Here is a 16,157-nt window from a genome sequence, read left to right as displayed (position 1 = left end):
TCATGGGGCTCCACAGTTCTTCATTCATTTATTCATTCATGCCTCAAATATTTACAGAGCACACGTGGTGTGCCATGTACTATGCTGAGAGCTGGGACTTCAGCAGCAAACTCCGAAACCCTGCACTTGCGGAGCTGGTATTCTAGTGTGGGAGACAAACACTCCATAAACAAGGCAGGGTGTCAGTGCCTCGGGAAAGAGAAAAGAAGCGAGGGTGGGGGGTCTGGAGTGAAGAAAGGGAAGGTCAGCGCTATCCTGGGCTGGTCAGGAAAGGCTTCTGGGCGAAGGTGACTTGGAGCAGGGACTGAGGGGGATAGCACCTGTTCAGAGGCTATCACAGCAATCCAACGGAATGATGACAGTCACCTGGACAAAGGTGGATTCTGCAGGCAGAGAGAAGTGGCTGGATTCCATGTGTTTTTCAAGGCAGAGCCAGCATGATCTGGAATGGAATGGAATGGTGTAAGGAGGGAGAGAAGGAGGGAGAGAGGGACTGTAAGTTTTAAAATATTATTTATTTTAAGCACCTGAAGGAATGGCTTGTCCTAGGATTGTATTTGGCCCACGTTCCAGTGTGGTCACCTGCCTCTCCTTTTCTATGTTCTAGGCTCTATTCACACCCAGCTCCTCCATGTTCCACACGCACTTTCTTTCTCATGTCCAAGTCTTTGCTCATAATAATCCCTCCTACTGGGTTGCCAAAGTATGGCCATTTGTCCACCAGGTGACCTCTATTCCTCCTTCAAGACTTCTGAAACCACACACACACACGCACACACACTCCCTCGTATGTATCCCACCATAGTTTTCTTGCTCCTTCATATGTCTGATTTGATATCTTCTTTGAACAACTGGTTGGATGGCAGACATTGTAAATTTTACCTTGTTGGGTAATAGGTATTTTTGAAGTTTTATAAATGTTCTTCAATAATGTTCTGAAGTGAAGTTTTTACTTAAGAATCACCTGATCCCTTTTGGGCCTTGTGTTTCAGATATTTCAGAGTGAATCAGAGCAGTGCTTAGTCCAGGGCTAATAATCACTTCTCATTATTGAAGCCAGACCCTTCTGCGGGCTCTCCCAGTGAGCTGAGGTCTTCCAGTCTGGCTGCTGGGAACGGACACTGTTCTCAGAGCTGTGCAAGAACCAGGCACTGCTCTCTCTGACCCACTTAGATAGCTCTCCTTCCCACCATACATCCTTTCCCCCATGTATCTGTACTGATAAATCCTCTATTGAATATCTGCAGGTGGTTCTCTGCAGACTCTAGGTTCTCTCTGTGTGCCGCTCTCTCCTCCCTGGCACTCTGCGCTGTGGACTCTGTCTGCTCGGGCTTCCGGACTTGCAGCTCCGTCCCTCAGTTCAGGGTGTCCAAAAGGATCCACTGGAGTTCTACAGCCCGGAAACCTCTCCAGACAGATAGTTGTGGCAACCAGAGGACTCCCCTCATTTGTCTGCTGATGACCATTGGGCCACACATTTCATCTGATTTGTTGCTTCAGGTGGGAGGGTAGATCCAGCCCCTGCTACTCCATCATGGCTGAGAGCAGAAGATCTGCCCTGAAAAGGCCTAAAAAGATCAGACTCAAGTAAGTTAGCTGCATTTCGGAACAAAGTGCAGAACTCTTTAAGAATACAACGAAATCTGGTGTCCAACAATGTAAAATTCACAATGTTCGGTACCTAGTAAAAACCACCAAGCAGGAAAAGATGACCCGCACCCAGGAGAAAAAACCAACCAATATCAACAGGTCCAGAAGTGAAAGAGGTAATGGAATTGACAGAGAAAGCATTTAGAACATCTAGTGTAAGTCGTGTGAGTATACGTGAGGCTGTAGATGAGAACATGAGCACGACGAGAACAGATGTGGAAGATACTTATTTAAAAAGAACCAGAGACTGGGCTCCCAGTGCTGGCGCTTCCACAGGCTGGCTGCGTCCCCCTGGAGGATGTCCCTCCCTTCTCTGGGCTGATGACATCCCTTCCGATACTCCCTTCCTCTCAGTCTCTTTCTCACCCCGTGAGTTGTACATCCGAAGTATCTGCAAGTCTCCGTCTCTGCTTCCCAATAATCCCTCCCCCAGCCTAGGGCAAGTCTCCCTTCCTAACAAGCACCCCACCAGACCTTTTTCTCCCACAAGGCAGCCAGAGAGATTCTTCTAAAAAGAAAAACAAGCCATGCCTCTCTCTGGCCTTCCACTGCCTGTAGGACACATCCACGGTCCATCTTGCAGACTCCAGGCTCTTCTGGACCTGGTCCCTCCCAGCTTGCTCCCCTGAGCCTCTCCAGAAACCATTCTTCTCTTTCCCTCATGGCTTCCCCAGCTCCTTCATCTTGGAGCTTCCTGTCTGGGATGTATCACCCAGTGATCTTTCTTCACTCGATTTCTGACCCGGCGAAGGCAGGTCCCAGGAATGGACCTGCGGCGCAGCGCCCCAGTCTGAACCACACTCCGATGGTGTCGTGTGCACGTGACCCCTGCCCGTCGTCTTCACCCCCACGTCTGAGGAACACGCCCCAGCCCGCCTGCCCCGCAGGGCTCTGCTCATCCAGTCCTTGTGAGACAGGACTCTTTCTATAAACAGTCACTTTTTAAATTGTAGTCAAAGATTCCTTTAAGAATTTGATGAAAGCCATGGGCTCTTTCCCCAGGAACAAAAATACACGAAGGCAGGGCAGTTACATGTAGTATCAGCGTGCTCAGGCTCTCTCCCCTCGCCTGACACCATCGGTCTCTGCAACCCTGGGGTCTGCAGGGAGGACCACGTGTTCTTTGCTGCCTTTCCTGTTGGGCCCAATCCAGAACCCTTTAAAGGCACGTATTGGAGGATTCCGCGTCAATGTTATTTATGTACGTTTGAAACCCTGCATGGGGTTTGTTATTTAACAGTGCAAGTACTAGCTTAAAATGGACACCCAACAGAAGACCCAGGGACTGGAAAAAGAAGTTAGGGAAGGGGCTTCCGGGAAAGGAAATCGCGGGCTCCTTGGTTCTGGTTGTGCCCCTATTAATCCGTGGTTCCTGCTGTTGGTTTGAATCGCACCTTTTTATTTCCAGACGACTCTCACCATGATTGCAGGTCCTTCTACACTCTGATTCTGCTTCAGCGGAAGTTTTTGAAGCACCATGCCAGAGTCTGCTCTATTTGCAAAGGGAAGCTCCTTTTCAAACACGAACTCATTTTCCTGGGAAAACTCTTCCTTTTGTAACTACCGGTCTTTTGGGAAGCTGTTTGAAGCTGAAGAGTGACACCTCTCGGTGGAGAAAAGGAAGGGGCTTCTAATTAGGCCACTTTTAACTGGGACACGCAGGAGACCAAGTGTCCAAGGCTTCAGAGTGTCTGTGAAGCTCCTGAAGTTGTATGCAAAGTTTGGGGTGTTAAATATGCATTTTTCTGGACAAAAGGTCCAGAGCTTTCATCAGATTCTCAAAGGCTTCTTTGCTCATTTGAGGTTCAAGTCCACTGGCTTGGGCCTGTTTTCTTCAAGTGTTTCAGGTGGGACAAGACCTGCAGCAGAACCACTGGGTGGGGTGGCAGTGGGGGGGGGGCTGGTTAAACACTCAGATGTGGGGGCCTCACCCCCAGTCTTCCGAATCAGAATCTCTAGGACTATGACCTGGGACTCTGAATCTTTAACAACCTTCCCAGGTGACGGGGTTAGATTTCTGAATCATCTAGGAGGTTTCACTCGCTTCACATCACCTGTTAGAATAAGATCACATCAACCATCACAGACAGCGTAGCATTTATGGTTCCCCAAGCAGGCCTGGGCTCCAATCCCAGCTCAGCTTCTGGTTATGTAACCTTGGCAAATCAGGAATCCCTCTGAACCTGAGTGCTTTGATTTGTAAGTATAGGGCTCAATAATTTACACGACTTGAGATAATATTGCCTAATACATAGTAGGAGTCCAAAAAATATTATTTGCCATTCCCAGATCTCCTGAAACACTGAGCATTCCTAAAACTTTTCAGGTCCAATGCTGTTTTTAAAAAATGCTTCATGAAGCTTTTCTCTTAAAAAATATTATCATTAAACAAAACAGACTCATCGTTTGCTACAATGATCCATCAGCCACGTGTAAAGGGGTTTGCTATGCCATCAAATATGCCTGAACTGTAAGTTCCTTGTCTTAACAAAGGCTCTACCACACTCTAGCTCTCCCCATGGACTCAGAGGGATTTTAGCAAATGGAGAGCATAAATACCAGAATTTACTAACAAGGACAAAGTCTTTCATACTCAATAGTCACATTACTGAGAATGTTTGATTTAATTGAGAATCTTAGAAGGAGAAAAGAAGGAATTTCTATTTTTGTAAATAAAACCAGTTGTAAAATTCTATGTTTGGTAGGAACCCCGCTCGCTGACTCCCCTCCCCTTCCCCCATGCACACACACTGGACTGCTCTGAGCAAACCCCTTCCCTCTGGTGGTTTTGCAGCCCTATTGCACTACAGCTTCATGTTTTCCATCATTGGAAAATCATTAACATGACTGTTCATTTTTACACACCAAAGGACATTTATGATGTCAGCAGAAAATCTAAAAGAAATACAATGCCTAAATAAAAACAACAAACTCTTCTAATTCATTTTCACATGGAGTAACCAAATTTCTCGTTTGATTCAAGACTCTAAGAATTTGTCCCCAGTGACTTTTTGAGATTAGACATTTCAGTCACTAGTGAAAAAAATGCTCATTTTGAGCGTAAGAAACGGTGGCTCTGTGAAGAACCAGTATTCAAGAAGTCTGCCTACCTTAGATTTGTCACCTTGTCATTAAATGTTCATCAAAATCTGTGAGTAGTACAAACACAAGTTGTGTATTCTTTGATTGCCATCTGCTGGTGGTTCTCCATACTAGAAAATAAAAATTCCCAGGACGATTGCAAGAACCTGGCTATTGCTTGATTTTAAGTACTTGTTGCAACCCCAGAAAGAGCGATATTTTTAATGCCCATGATGATACACCACAGAGTCATGCCAAAGTTCCAGGTAGCATGCCTCTCAGGAGCATACCTGTGCAGTTGTTTTCTGGGAAGATGATTGCACAGTTACTGAGCATCACTCTAGGGCCAGTTGATGTTTTTTTTTAAAGTAGACTTTAGAGCAGTTTTAGGTTCACAGCAACATTGAGTGGAGAGTGCAGAGAGTTCCTATACACCCCCTGCCTCCTCACATGCACAGGCTCCCCCAGTATCAACATCTGGTACCAGAGTGAAACATTTGTTACAACTGATGAACCTACATGGACACATCACATCGTACTTGCCCAAAATCCATAGTTTACATTGAGTTTGCTCTTGATGCTGTGCACTCTGTGGGTTTGGATAAATGGACAATGATGTGTATTCAACATTATAGTGTCATGGAGAATAGTTTCACTGCCCTAAAAATCCTCTGTGCACTATCTGTTCATTCCTCCCTAACCCCTGGCAGCCACTGATCTTTTTACTGTCTCCATAGTCTTGCCTTTTATGTAGCCTTTTCAGTTCAGTAATATGAAGCCTTCACTCAGTAATATGCATGTAGGTTTCCTCCATGTCTTTTCATGAATTGATAGCTCATTTCTTCTCCTCATTCTCCTACTCCTTCTTTTTCTCCTTTTCCTCCTCTCCATCCTCCCCCTCCTCCTTCTTCTTCCACCTTTTCTTCTTCTTCTTTTCCTTCTTCTTCTCCTTCTTCTTCTCCTTCTTCTCCTCCTCCTCCTCCTCCTCCTTCTTCCAGAGGAAGGGAGGGAGAAAGAGAGGGAGAGAAACATCAATGTGTAATTGCCTCTCCTGTGCCTCTCGTTGGGGACCTGGCCCCCAAACCAGGCATGTGCCCTGACTGGGAATCAAACCAGTGACCCTTGGGTTCACAGGCTGGCACTCAATCCACTGAACCACACCAGCGAGGGCTATAACTCATTTCTTTTTAGCACTGAATAATAATTCATTGTCTGGATGCAACACAATTCATCCATTCACCTACTGAAAGACATCTTGGTTGCTTCCAAGTTTTGACAATTTATGAATAAGCTGCTATAAACATCCATGTGCAAGTTTTTGTGTGAAAAAAGTTTTCAACTTACTCAGGTAAATATCAAGGAGTAGAATTGTTGAATGGTCTGGTAAGAATTGCTCATGCATAAGCGGACCAAGTGGACAGCACTGCTGTGAATGTCCACAATGAGAGTGTGGACAGTTAACCTTAGTCCTTGTGTCCGTGATGAGCTTCAGGTGCTCAGGAGTCCCACCCAAATCTTACACAAACTGTTGGGTAAAGCCCATTTCCTGGGGGATAGTCCATCATTTTCATCAGATGCTTAAAGAAACTTTAAAAGGAATATAGTTGGGGTGCCCACACAGGAGATGTGGTTCCCCTTACCACAGGGCATCCATTATTGGAATTGGAATTAGAAAATAAGAAAACTAACATGCATTCATTGAGAACTTAACAGGTGCCTCGTGCTTAGACAGCTCCCACATTTAAAAAAAAACACACATAATGCTAAAAACATTTTTGAGGAACCACCAAGCTAACTAGTTTAGCTTTATTACTATATCTCTCATCTTTCAATAGCCCTGTGTTTAGATGTTATTTCCAATGAATGACCCAGGATCAGGAATATTACATTGTCTATGCTCGTACGCTAATCATGGGACTGAAATCCAAATGCAGAGCTGTTTAGAATCCACTCCCCAAGAAGAAAGACAATCACACAAAATTCCTTTCTTTGATGGCTTCTGTGAAGAAAGACAGAGTGGTGTTCCTACCTGTGGCAAGAAATGGGGCCCCAGCTCCCTCTCTGCGGAAACCTAGGGGCCCCCACAAGAGGAGGAGAAAATGTCTGAGCTAAGTCTTGAAGGACAATAAAGACCTGGTAAAGCAATTTACACATTCAGTGCAATACCTATTCAAGTACCAATGGCTTATTTCACAGACATAGAACAAACACTTCAAAAATTTATATGGAATTATAAATGACCCCGAATAGCTGCTGCAATTTTGAGAAAGAAAAGTAAAGTAGGAGGGATCACAATACCCGACACTGAACTATACTACAAGGCCACTGTAATCAAAACAGCCTGGTACTGGCATAAAACAGGCACATAGACCAATGGAACAGAACAGAGAGCCCAGAAATAACCCCAAGTCTCTATGGTCAATTAATATTTGACAAAGGAGACAGCAACGTTAAATGGAATAAAAATAGCCTCTTCAACAAATGGTGTTGGGAGAACTGGATAGCCACGTGCAAAAAAATGAAACTTGAGCACCAACTTACACCATATACAAAAATAAATTCAAGGTGGATAAAAGACTTAAATATAAAATGTGACACCATTAAAGTCCTAGAGGAGAACGTAGGTAGGAAAATCTCAGATATTTCACGAAGAAACTTTTTTACTGACGTGTCCCCTAGAGCAAGGGACATAAAGGAAAGAATAAACAAATGGGACCTCATCAAAATTAAAAGCTTCTGCACAGCTAAAGAAAACAGTATCAAAATTAAAAGAGAACCAACTGTATGGGAAAACATATTTGCCAATGATACCTCAGACAAGGGTTTAATCTCCAAAATATATAAAGAACTTACCCGACTGCACTCTAAGAAGACAAGGAATCCAATTAAAAAGTGGGCAAAGGACTTGAACAGACACTTCTCCAAGGAGGACATACAGAAAATCCAAAGACACATGAAACGATGTTCAATATCGCTAGCTATCAGAGAGATGCAAATTAAAACCACAATGAGATACCACTTCACACCAGACAGAATGGCCATCATAAACAAAGCAACAAACAACAAGTGTTGGAGAGGTTGTGGAGAAAAGGGGACCCTAGTGCACTGCTGGTGGGACTGCAGACTGGTACAACCACTATGGAAAGCAGTATGGAACTTCCTCAGAAAACTAAAAATGGATCTGCCTTTTGACCCAGCAATTCCACTGCTGGGACTCTCTCCTAAGAATACTAAAACACCAATTCAAAAGAACCTATGCATCCCAATGTTCATAGCAGCACAATTTACAATAGCTAGATGCTGGAAGCAACCAAGATGCCCATCAGTAAATGAATGGATCAAAAAACTATGGTACATTTACACAATGGAATTCTATGCAGCAGAAAGAAAGAAGGAGCTCCTGCCCTTTGCAACAGTGTGGATGGAGCTGGAAAACATTATGCTTAGCGAAACAAGCCAGGCAGTGAAAGACAAATACCATATGATCTCACCTTTAACAGGAACCTAAATAACAAAACAAAGAAACAAGCAAAATATAACCAAAGACACTGAAATAGAGGACAGGCTGACAGTGACCGGAGGGAGAGAAGAGGGAATTTAAGGGGACAGTGGGAAGGGTTCACAGGAACAAACTTAAAGGACACATGGTCATAAACTAAGGGGAGGGTGGTAATGGGAGGGAAGTGGGGAGGGTGGGAGGGGGGACTGGATTGGGAGTAAAAAGGAGAAAACTGTATTTGAACAATGATTAAAATAAAAAAATAAATGCTGGATTTTCTTTCTGATATCTGGAGCACTTTGCCCAATAAAAGTCATGTTCACCATTCAAAAAAAAAAAAAAAAAAGACCTGGTTAGGCAGACAGGATGGGGCAGAGATGGAATTCCAAGGAAGGAATCAGCACAGGCTGTGGCACAGGAGATGAGAAAGGGGCCGATTCAAAGTTCCGAGCTGGTCTATGACGCTCATGAGGAATGAATCCTTGCCAGCTCTTGGGGCAATAGGACAAAGACCTATTATCTCTGGTCTTATAAAGAAGAAATTTCAGCCCTGGCCAGTTGGAGCATTGCCCTGTACACCAAAAGGTTGCAGGTTCGATTCCTGGTCAGGGAACATAGCAGGTCTGATCCCTAGTTGGGGGTGTACAAGAGGCAACTGATTGATGTATCTCTCTCATGTTGACATCGCTGTCTCTCTCTCTTTCATTCTCTCTCTCCCTCCCTTCCTCTCTCTCTGAAAAAAATTGATGAACATATCTTCTCAGGTGAGGATTTAAAAAAGAAGAAATTTCAAAAGTGGATTCAAAATAAATAAACTGAACTTTATCAAAGTCAACTCATAGAATGAGAGGAAATGCTTGTAAGTCACATACAGGTATCTAATATGGGACTTTTACCAAATTTATATAAAGGACATTTACAAGTCAACAATAAAAAAAACAACCCAATTATATAAAGGGCAAAGGAGTTGGATAGATATGTCTCTAAAGAGGATGTTTGGTGACTGATATGCATGGAACAAGATGATCAAATCATTAGTCATTAGGGACATGACAATCAGAACCATAATTAGTTACCAGCTCATGCCCACTAGGATGGCTAAATAAAAAAGACAGACAATTAACAAATGTTGATGAAGATGTGACGACATTGTGACCCTCATACATTGCTGAAAGGATTGTAAATGGTACAGCCACTTTGAGAAAACAGTTTGGCAATTTCTCAAAATATTAAAGAGTATTTATATGACCTAGCGATTCTACTCCTGGGTCTATATCCAAGAGAACTGAAAACACACACCCACACAAAAACCTGTCCATGAGTGCCACAGGAGCGTTCAGTGAAATGGTAGAAACAACCCATATGTCCGTCAGCTGATGACTGGGCGAACACAATGTGCAATGTCCATATCCTGGAATATCACTGAGTCAGAAACAGGAATGAAGTACTGATACATGTTGCAACCTGTGTGAACCTTGAATTGAAAGCAGCTAGTCACAAAAGGCCACATGTTATATGATTTTATGTTTATGACATATCTATCAAAAGCAAATCTATACAGACAGAAAATAGGTTAATGGGCTTTGTGAGTCTTCTTCCTGACCTGCCGGTCTTGGTATTTGTGTTTCAGAGCCATTGATAGCAAGAAATCTTCAGGAAATGCTGACACTGGGCACCCTGCCCCCAGCTTCAAAGCTCCAGCTGTTGTGCCAGATGGTCAGTTCAAAGGTATCAGTCTCTCTGACCACAGAGGAAAATACTTGGTGTTCTTTCACCCTCTTGAAGTTACCTTTGTTTGCCCCACAGAAATCATTGCTTTCAGTGATAGGGTGGAAAATTTTAAGAAACTCAACTGCCAAGTGATTGGTGCTTCTGTGGGTTCTCACTTCTGTCACGGGGCATGGATCAACACACTCAGGAAAGAAGGAGGACTGGGACCCATGAACATTCCCTTGGCATCAGACCCCTCGCGCACTATTGCTCAGGACTATGGGGGCCTAACGGTTGAAAGCGTCTCATTCATGGGCCTCTTTGTCATTGATGAAAAAGGTATCTTCCACCAGATCACCATAAACAACCTTACTGTCATCCGCTCGGTGCATGAGACTCTGAGAGTAGTTCAGGCTTTCCAGTTCACCGACAAACATGGGGAAGTGTGCCCAGCTGGCTGGACAGCTGGCAGTGATACCGTGAAGCCTGATGCCCACAAGAGCAAAGAATGTTTCTCTAAGCGAGCACTGGGCCATTATAGGGTCATGGCAGCAGTGTAGAGCCATGAGAACAAAACCTCTCTTTTACTATCATTATGCTTAAAACACAAGATCTCAGATTTAGGCCAGACATGGTCTGGGGCAGGCCTTTTCTGCAGGGTTTAGGGAGGTGAGCATTTTTTTTTTTTTTTGAGGAAATGGCCTGAACTTATGGAGCAGGCCAGCTCAGGTATATAGTAGTGGGGCACCACCTTTTATGTTTTTTAATTTCTATTAAATTTGAACTGAGGGGAAAAAAAGGAAAGTGGGTTAGTGGCTGCCACAGGTAGAGGGAGATGAGGGAGAGGGAGGAGTGACTGGTACTGGGTATTGGGTTTTGGGGGTGATGAAATGTTCTGAGATTAGATAATGGTGATGGTTGCACAACTCTGTGAATATACTAAAACCTGTAGAGTTGTACACTTTAATAGGATGAATTTTACAGGACTTGGATTATATCTCAATATACCTGTTGTTAAGAAAAAAAAAGAAAGAAAGGTGGGAGTCATTCCTGAGGCAGCGGTGTCCTAGGCATGCAGCTGTATCAGAACAGGCAAAGCAAGGGCGGGACCTCAGGTGACGATCGCAGTAACAATTCTAATGTCTAACTTCGTTCACTTCGCAGATATTCGTTGAGTTCCCACTATGGTCTGGATGCCGGGGATGGAGAGAAACAATACAGACAAAATCTCTGTCTTCTTGGAGATTCTGTTCTAATGAGGGAGATAAGCAGTAAGTGAATTAGTTAATATATCACATAGTGCAGTTACTCAGGAAAATAAGAAGGACAGGGCCTAGAAAGGGGTGGTAGAGGGAGGTACTATATCAGACCGAGAGGCGTGGGAAGGCCTTTAGGAGGTGACATTTGCATAGAGACCTGAACAAAGAGAGTTTTGTTGTGCATTTCTTTCCCCTCCCTGCATCTGACAACTCAGTGTTGGCCTGAAGGGCCCACATCAATGTGCCCTCAGTGGACTGGAAATGTCGGCTGGTGCTGCAACATCTTGGCTGGCTATTGGTCAGCCAGAGGGTGGCAGCTCTGAGTCTGGCCAATCTGAGTGAGCCATGAGAGCTGGGGCCCCTACTGTAACCATAGTCATTCACACTTCCGCAACCCAGCAACAAAGCAGGCCCCCACCCCAGGTGCTTGCCCTGGCCCAGGTGGCCATGGATGCTCTTCCTTGTTTCTGAAGTTGCTCAGCTCTAGTCTTTGCTGGGGGTGGGATTGCTACAACTTCAGCAAAAAAGAGAGGTCAAACTTCTAATATTCTATTTTTTCAATGAAGAGTCTCAGCCAGATGCCAACTGCAGCCCATGAAGTAATGACTAGGGGGTCTCACCACTTATCTTCCCCGTTGCAGTGAACCATGAACATTCCTAGTGGCATCTGCATCCCTTCCAAAGTTTGGGAACTTCCCACCTTTTGAGGCAGCCTGTCGGCAAGCAGGCCATGGCTGTGACCCAGGCTCCACCACCTGGACACACCAATACATGCCTTAAACTTCTCTATGCAAATGCAAAAAAATCCCATGACACGGTCTCTTTCCCATTATCTATATCTTCCGATGTTTCATAGTGTGAACCAGCAAAAATGAGGAGAAACAAGGGAAAGGGGAAAAGGGTAAAAGAGTCACTGAAACTTGTTTTAAATGGATGATCCTGACAAGGGTTTTGCTCAAGTTAAAGCAGAAAATCCAGTTTCTGAGATCATAATAATGCAAATTCACCTAGCACCTATGGTAAGGGAACAGAACATAGAAAATGTGACAAGGTTTAAAACAATTATAAAATGGCACATCACAGAATTCAGTGTGACAGTATAGTTGAATATTCACTCATACAACAAACAGTTTAATGTATTCCTTTGTGCCAGGCACTATCCCAGGTACCAGGGCACCACCATAAACAAAACAAGACTCTAATTTTGTGGAGTTTCATTGTAATGAGGGAAGAAACTCAATAAATGAACAAATTAACATAGAATATATCACCTGGTGACAAATGCTCTGAAGAAAAATAAGAGCAGATAAGGAGATAGAAAAATGAGGGAGGGTGCTACATTACACAGAGACCAGGAAAGGCCTCTCCAAAGAAGTTACATTTGAGAAGAGACCTGGAGGAAGAGACGAAGAGCTGAGGGAAGGACATTCTAGGCAGAGGGACTCACTGTGTGCAAAGGCCCCAAGAACAATAAGGAGGCCAGTGTGGCCAGAGTGATATAATGAGGGGAGGTGGTAGCAATGGACTCAGAGAGGTAGGGGTAGGAAGATGACCTAAGACCTTTTAGATCCAATCCCTTGGCTTTTGCTCTGAGTGAGATACAAAGACTGGAGAGTTTTGAGCAAAGTTACATAATCTAGCTTTATTCATTTTTTAAAATTTATTGATTTGAGAAGGAGAGAGAGAAGCATTGATTTGTTTTCCTACTTATTTATGCATTCCTTGGTTGACTCCTGTATGTGTCCTGACTGGAGATCAAACTGTCAACTTTGGCATACATATCAGGAGGATGCTCTAACCAACTGGGATACCCAGCCAGGGCTCTCCTGGGCTTTAGAAGCAACACACACACGCACACACACACAAACTCTGAATAAGGTCTATGGATTGTATTTGGGTCAATTTTCTGATTTTGAGATTGTACTATAGTTACATAGGCATTACCATTGGTGGGACATAAACTACAGCATAGGAAATATAGTTAATAATATTGAAATAACTATGTGTGCTGCTGGTGCAGTTACTTGAAATATTGGTATCACTTTGTAAAGTATATGATTGTCTAACCACTATGCTGTACACCTGAAACTAAAACAAAATAATGTTGAATGTAAACTGTAATTGAAAAAAATAGAGGCCCTGGCTGGGTAGCTCAGTTGGTTAGTGCATTATCCCAATGTGCCAAGGTTAATGTTCGATCCCCAGTCAGGGCACATACCAGAATCAACCCAATGGATGCATAAATAATTTTATTAACCAATGTTACCACCATTAAGTTCAATCTAAAAAATAAAAAAGGAAGAGTGGGGGAGGCAATAAAGACAATAACTCTTTTTTTCTAAGAAGGGAGACTTCAAACCTCCATTTGATTTTTTCTTAAAAACAAATAAATAAATAAAACAAATCAATGATTTTCTTCTTCTCTTCTTCTCTCTCTTTCTCTTTAAAATCAATCAATTAAATTTTTAAAATATCTATTAACGGTAATAATATATATTACCATTGGAGGAGACCAAGGGAAGGGTACATGGATCACCTTTATACTATTTTTGCAACTTCTTATCAATCTGTAACTATGTCAAAATAGAATGTTAAAAGGGGGAAGAGGAGGAGACAGGAACAGATGTGAGGCACGACAGAGGTGGGAAGAAAGGACTGGAGGAGGGAGTGGGGCAGGATGTGAAGTGCAGGAGCCAGCCAAATGAGGTAGGTGTGTCTTTCTGGGCACATATGTTTTGTATTAGATGTTAAGAAGGTTTGGTTAAAACCATTCCCACCCCCTCTTTTTAGGCATTCAAAGAAGATTACAATGTCTCCCATCATGTACTCCTTTAATAAAGCTCACTTTCAAGAAAATATTGTTAATGTATCCTGGATACATTATTGTTAATGTATGGTTGCTATTATTAGCATAGCAACAATGCATTATTGTTAATGTATTGTTTGTTAACAATAAAACATTGTTAATTGCTTATAACCTGGAAGCTGCACTTAAAAGTATTTTCCCACTTGTTATTCCCAGTCACAGCCAGACTGGACTTCACGCTGTTTTCCACATGTGCTCTAGATGATCCCACCTGAATTTTTTTTTTATTTCTATTTAAGTTTCAACACCTTAACTCAATTGCCATCTCTTTCTTGAGGCCTTCTGATTCTCTCAGCCAAAGGAAATGACCCTTTCCTATAAACTTGCAAATAATTTTATATTTTTATATCTCTTATAACATTTATCAACCCCTTCTTTGGATTTTGTCACTTATTGAAATCATTTATTCTCCTCATTAGATTGTAGGAGAGTTTCTGGAAGTCAAAGACTGTCTTAAATGTTCTTGTATTCCCGACACTGATTAATAGTGTGTGTGAGCTCAGTGAATGTTTAATGTTGAAGGACTGGATTTCTTCTCTATAATAATCTGTATGTTTGGAGGTTGGGAGTTACATTCATTCTGGAGTTGGTGATATTCTTATGTGGTTTATAGTTATTTCATATATAGTTATTACCACTTGCAAGAGTATGCCTTCTACCTCCTCCCTCTGTGGCAAACTCAGCCTACATTGAAACATGAAGGAGTGACGCATCCTGATTCACTGCATGAATACGTCTCACTAGGCTTGGCACCTGAAGTATGTAGGGAGTGGAGAAGAAATGTTGTTTGAAATGCATGGACTCAGAAATAGAAAATTCTTCTATTCATTAGATGTTAAAATTCTAAGCAGAAGGTTTGGTTCTCACTAAGCCTTGTCAAAAAGGAAAATCTCTTTCAGTAGGAATATACTCAATATGCAGGGTATACAATTACAAATGTATCATACTTAAAAAAATATTGGATGAAAATCATCCAAAATAGAGTTTATCAGAATTCTTCTGTCTATAAAACATAAATTTGTAGCAGTTTACAATGATTATATTAACTTTTTTTAGTAGACTTTATTTTTTAGAGCAGATTTCGGTTCACAGAAAAATGAAGTGGAAGGTACAGAGATTTCTCCTGTACTCCCCTCCCACTCATGCCTAGACCCCCCATTGTCAATGTCCCCACCAGAGAGGTACACGCATTACAACCGAAGAACCTATGTTGACGCGTCATTATCACCCACAGCCCATAGTAAATATTAACTTTTGTACCTAATTTTATATTCTTTTTCTTAATTAGGGGCCATCAATTTTATAAGTTTCAGGACCCAGAAATACTGGCTTTTCAACAAGACGGCTTAGTTTTTCCTGAAGTTCTAATCCTACCGAGGACTTTTTTCCTTCTTACTCAAATATCTATACCTTTGAAATTGCCTTGAGTGAACTCTTCTGTTTATTTATGGCTACTCTTTCAGGTTATAGTTCAATCTGGGTGAGAAATTTCATTAAGTGCTATTTTGTGGCTTACTTTACAATGTCAGTCATTTTTTTCACTAAGTAATTCAGATGTGTCAGTGATGCATAAAATTAATTCATAAAGAAATGACCTGAATTTGTTGACACATCATTGACAGCTTGCTTCAGTACAATATATTTGCAGCTTTGTAATCATAAAAGGAGGGATAGAAGAACAGTAGGTATTGACAGGTCCAACACACTCACAGAAAGTGAGGAGCCAAAATACAAACGTGCTCTCAATACTAAGTGAAAGCCACAGAGCTCAGCTCCTCTTAAAGCTGTTATCAGGATTTCAGAGTTGAACACAAACAAGTCCTCCTAATGTCTTTCTAGCCCACACCTCCCTCCCCATTCTCTGCAGGTGTGAGACTGGGGTTTCATTGGGCCCTGGGGGCCTCGGGGTCTAGGGAATGAAAGAATTGCAATTATTTAGTACCTTTCATCTACTCAACACATGTAGGCTATGATTTGAAACTGCAACTGCAATAATGTTGTGGAAGATTTTTGTCAATCGCAAATGTTGCAGAAATGTTACTTGATGTTACTGTTGCCATTATGATGGGGATTATGTTTCATCTTTATTAAA

The 16,157-nt window shown here is 42.5% G+C and overlaps 1 protein-coding gene across 1 annotated transcript; it reads left to right on the top strand.

Annotated features, from left to right (window-relative positions):
* The first annotated feature begins 1,534 nt into the window (after positions 1–1,534).
* On the top strand, positions 1,535–10,550 carry LOC114495067 (peroxiredoxin-1-like). Its single transcript, XM_036022600.1, has 2 exons — positions 1,535–1,587; positions 9,861–10,550. The coding sequence occupies exons 1-2, from the start codon at positions 1,535–1,537 to the stop codon at positions 10,498–10,500; spliced, it is 693 nt and encodes a 230-aa protein (XP_035878493.1). The 3' UTR covers positions 10,501–10,550.
* The last annotated feature ends 5,607 nt before the right edge of the window (positions 10,551–16,157 follow it).

The sequence above is a fragment of the Phyllostomus discolor genome, chromosome 4 (assembly GCF_004126475.2).
Source record: "Phyllostomus discolor isolate MPI-MPIP mPhyDis1 chromosome 4, mPhyDis1.pri.v3, whole genome shotgun sequence".
Lineage (NCBI taxonomy): Eukaryota > Metazoa > Chordata > Mammalia > Chiroptera > Phyllostomidae > Phyllostomus > Phyllostomus discolor.
Note: the sequence above shows the minus strand (reverse complement) of the source record. Positions and strands in the feature narration are given on the sequence as shown.

Coding starts and splice junctions, on each gene's coding strand:
- LOC114495067 (XM_036022600.1), top strand. CDS start 1,535: ATGGCTGAGAGCAGAAGATCTGCCCTGAAAAGGCCTAAAAAGATCAGA. Junction 1,588..9,860: donor CCTAAAAAGATCAGACTCAA/GTAAGTTAGCTG, acceptor TTTGTGTTTCAG/AGCCATTGATAGCAAGAAAT.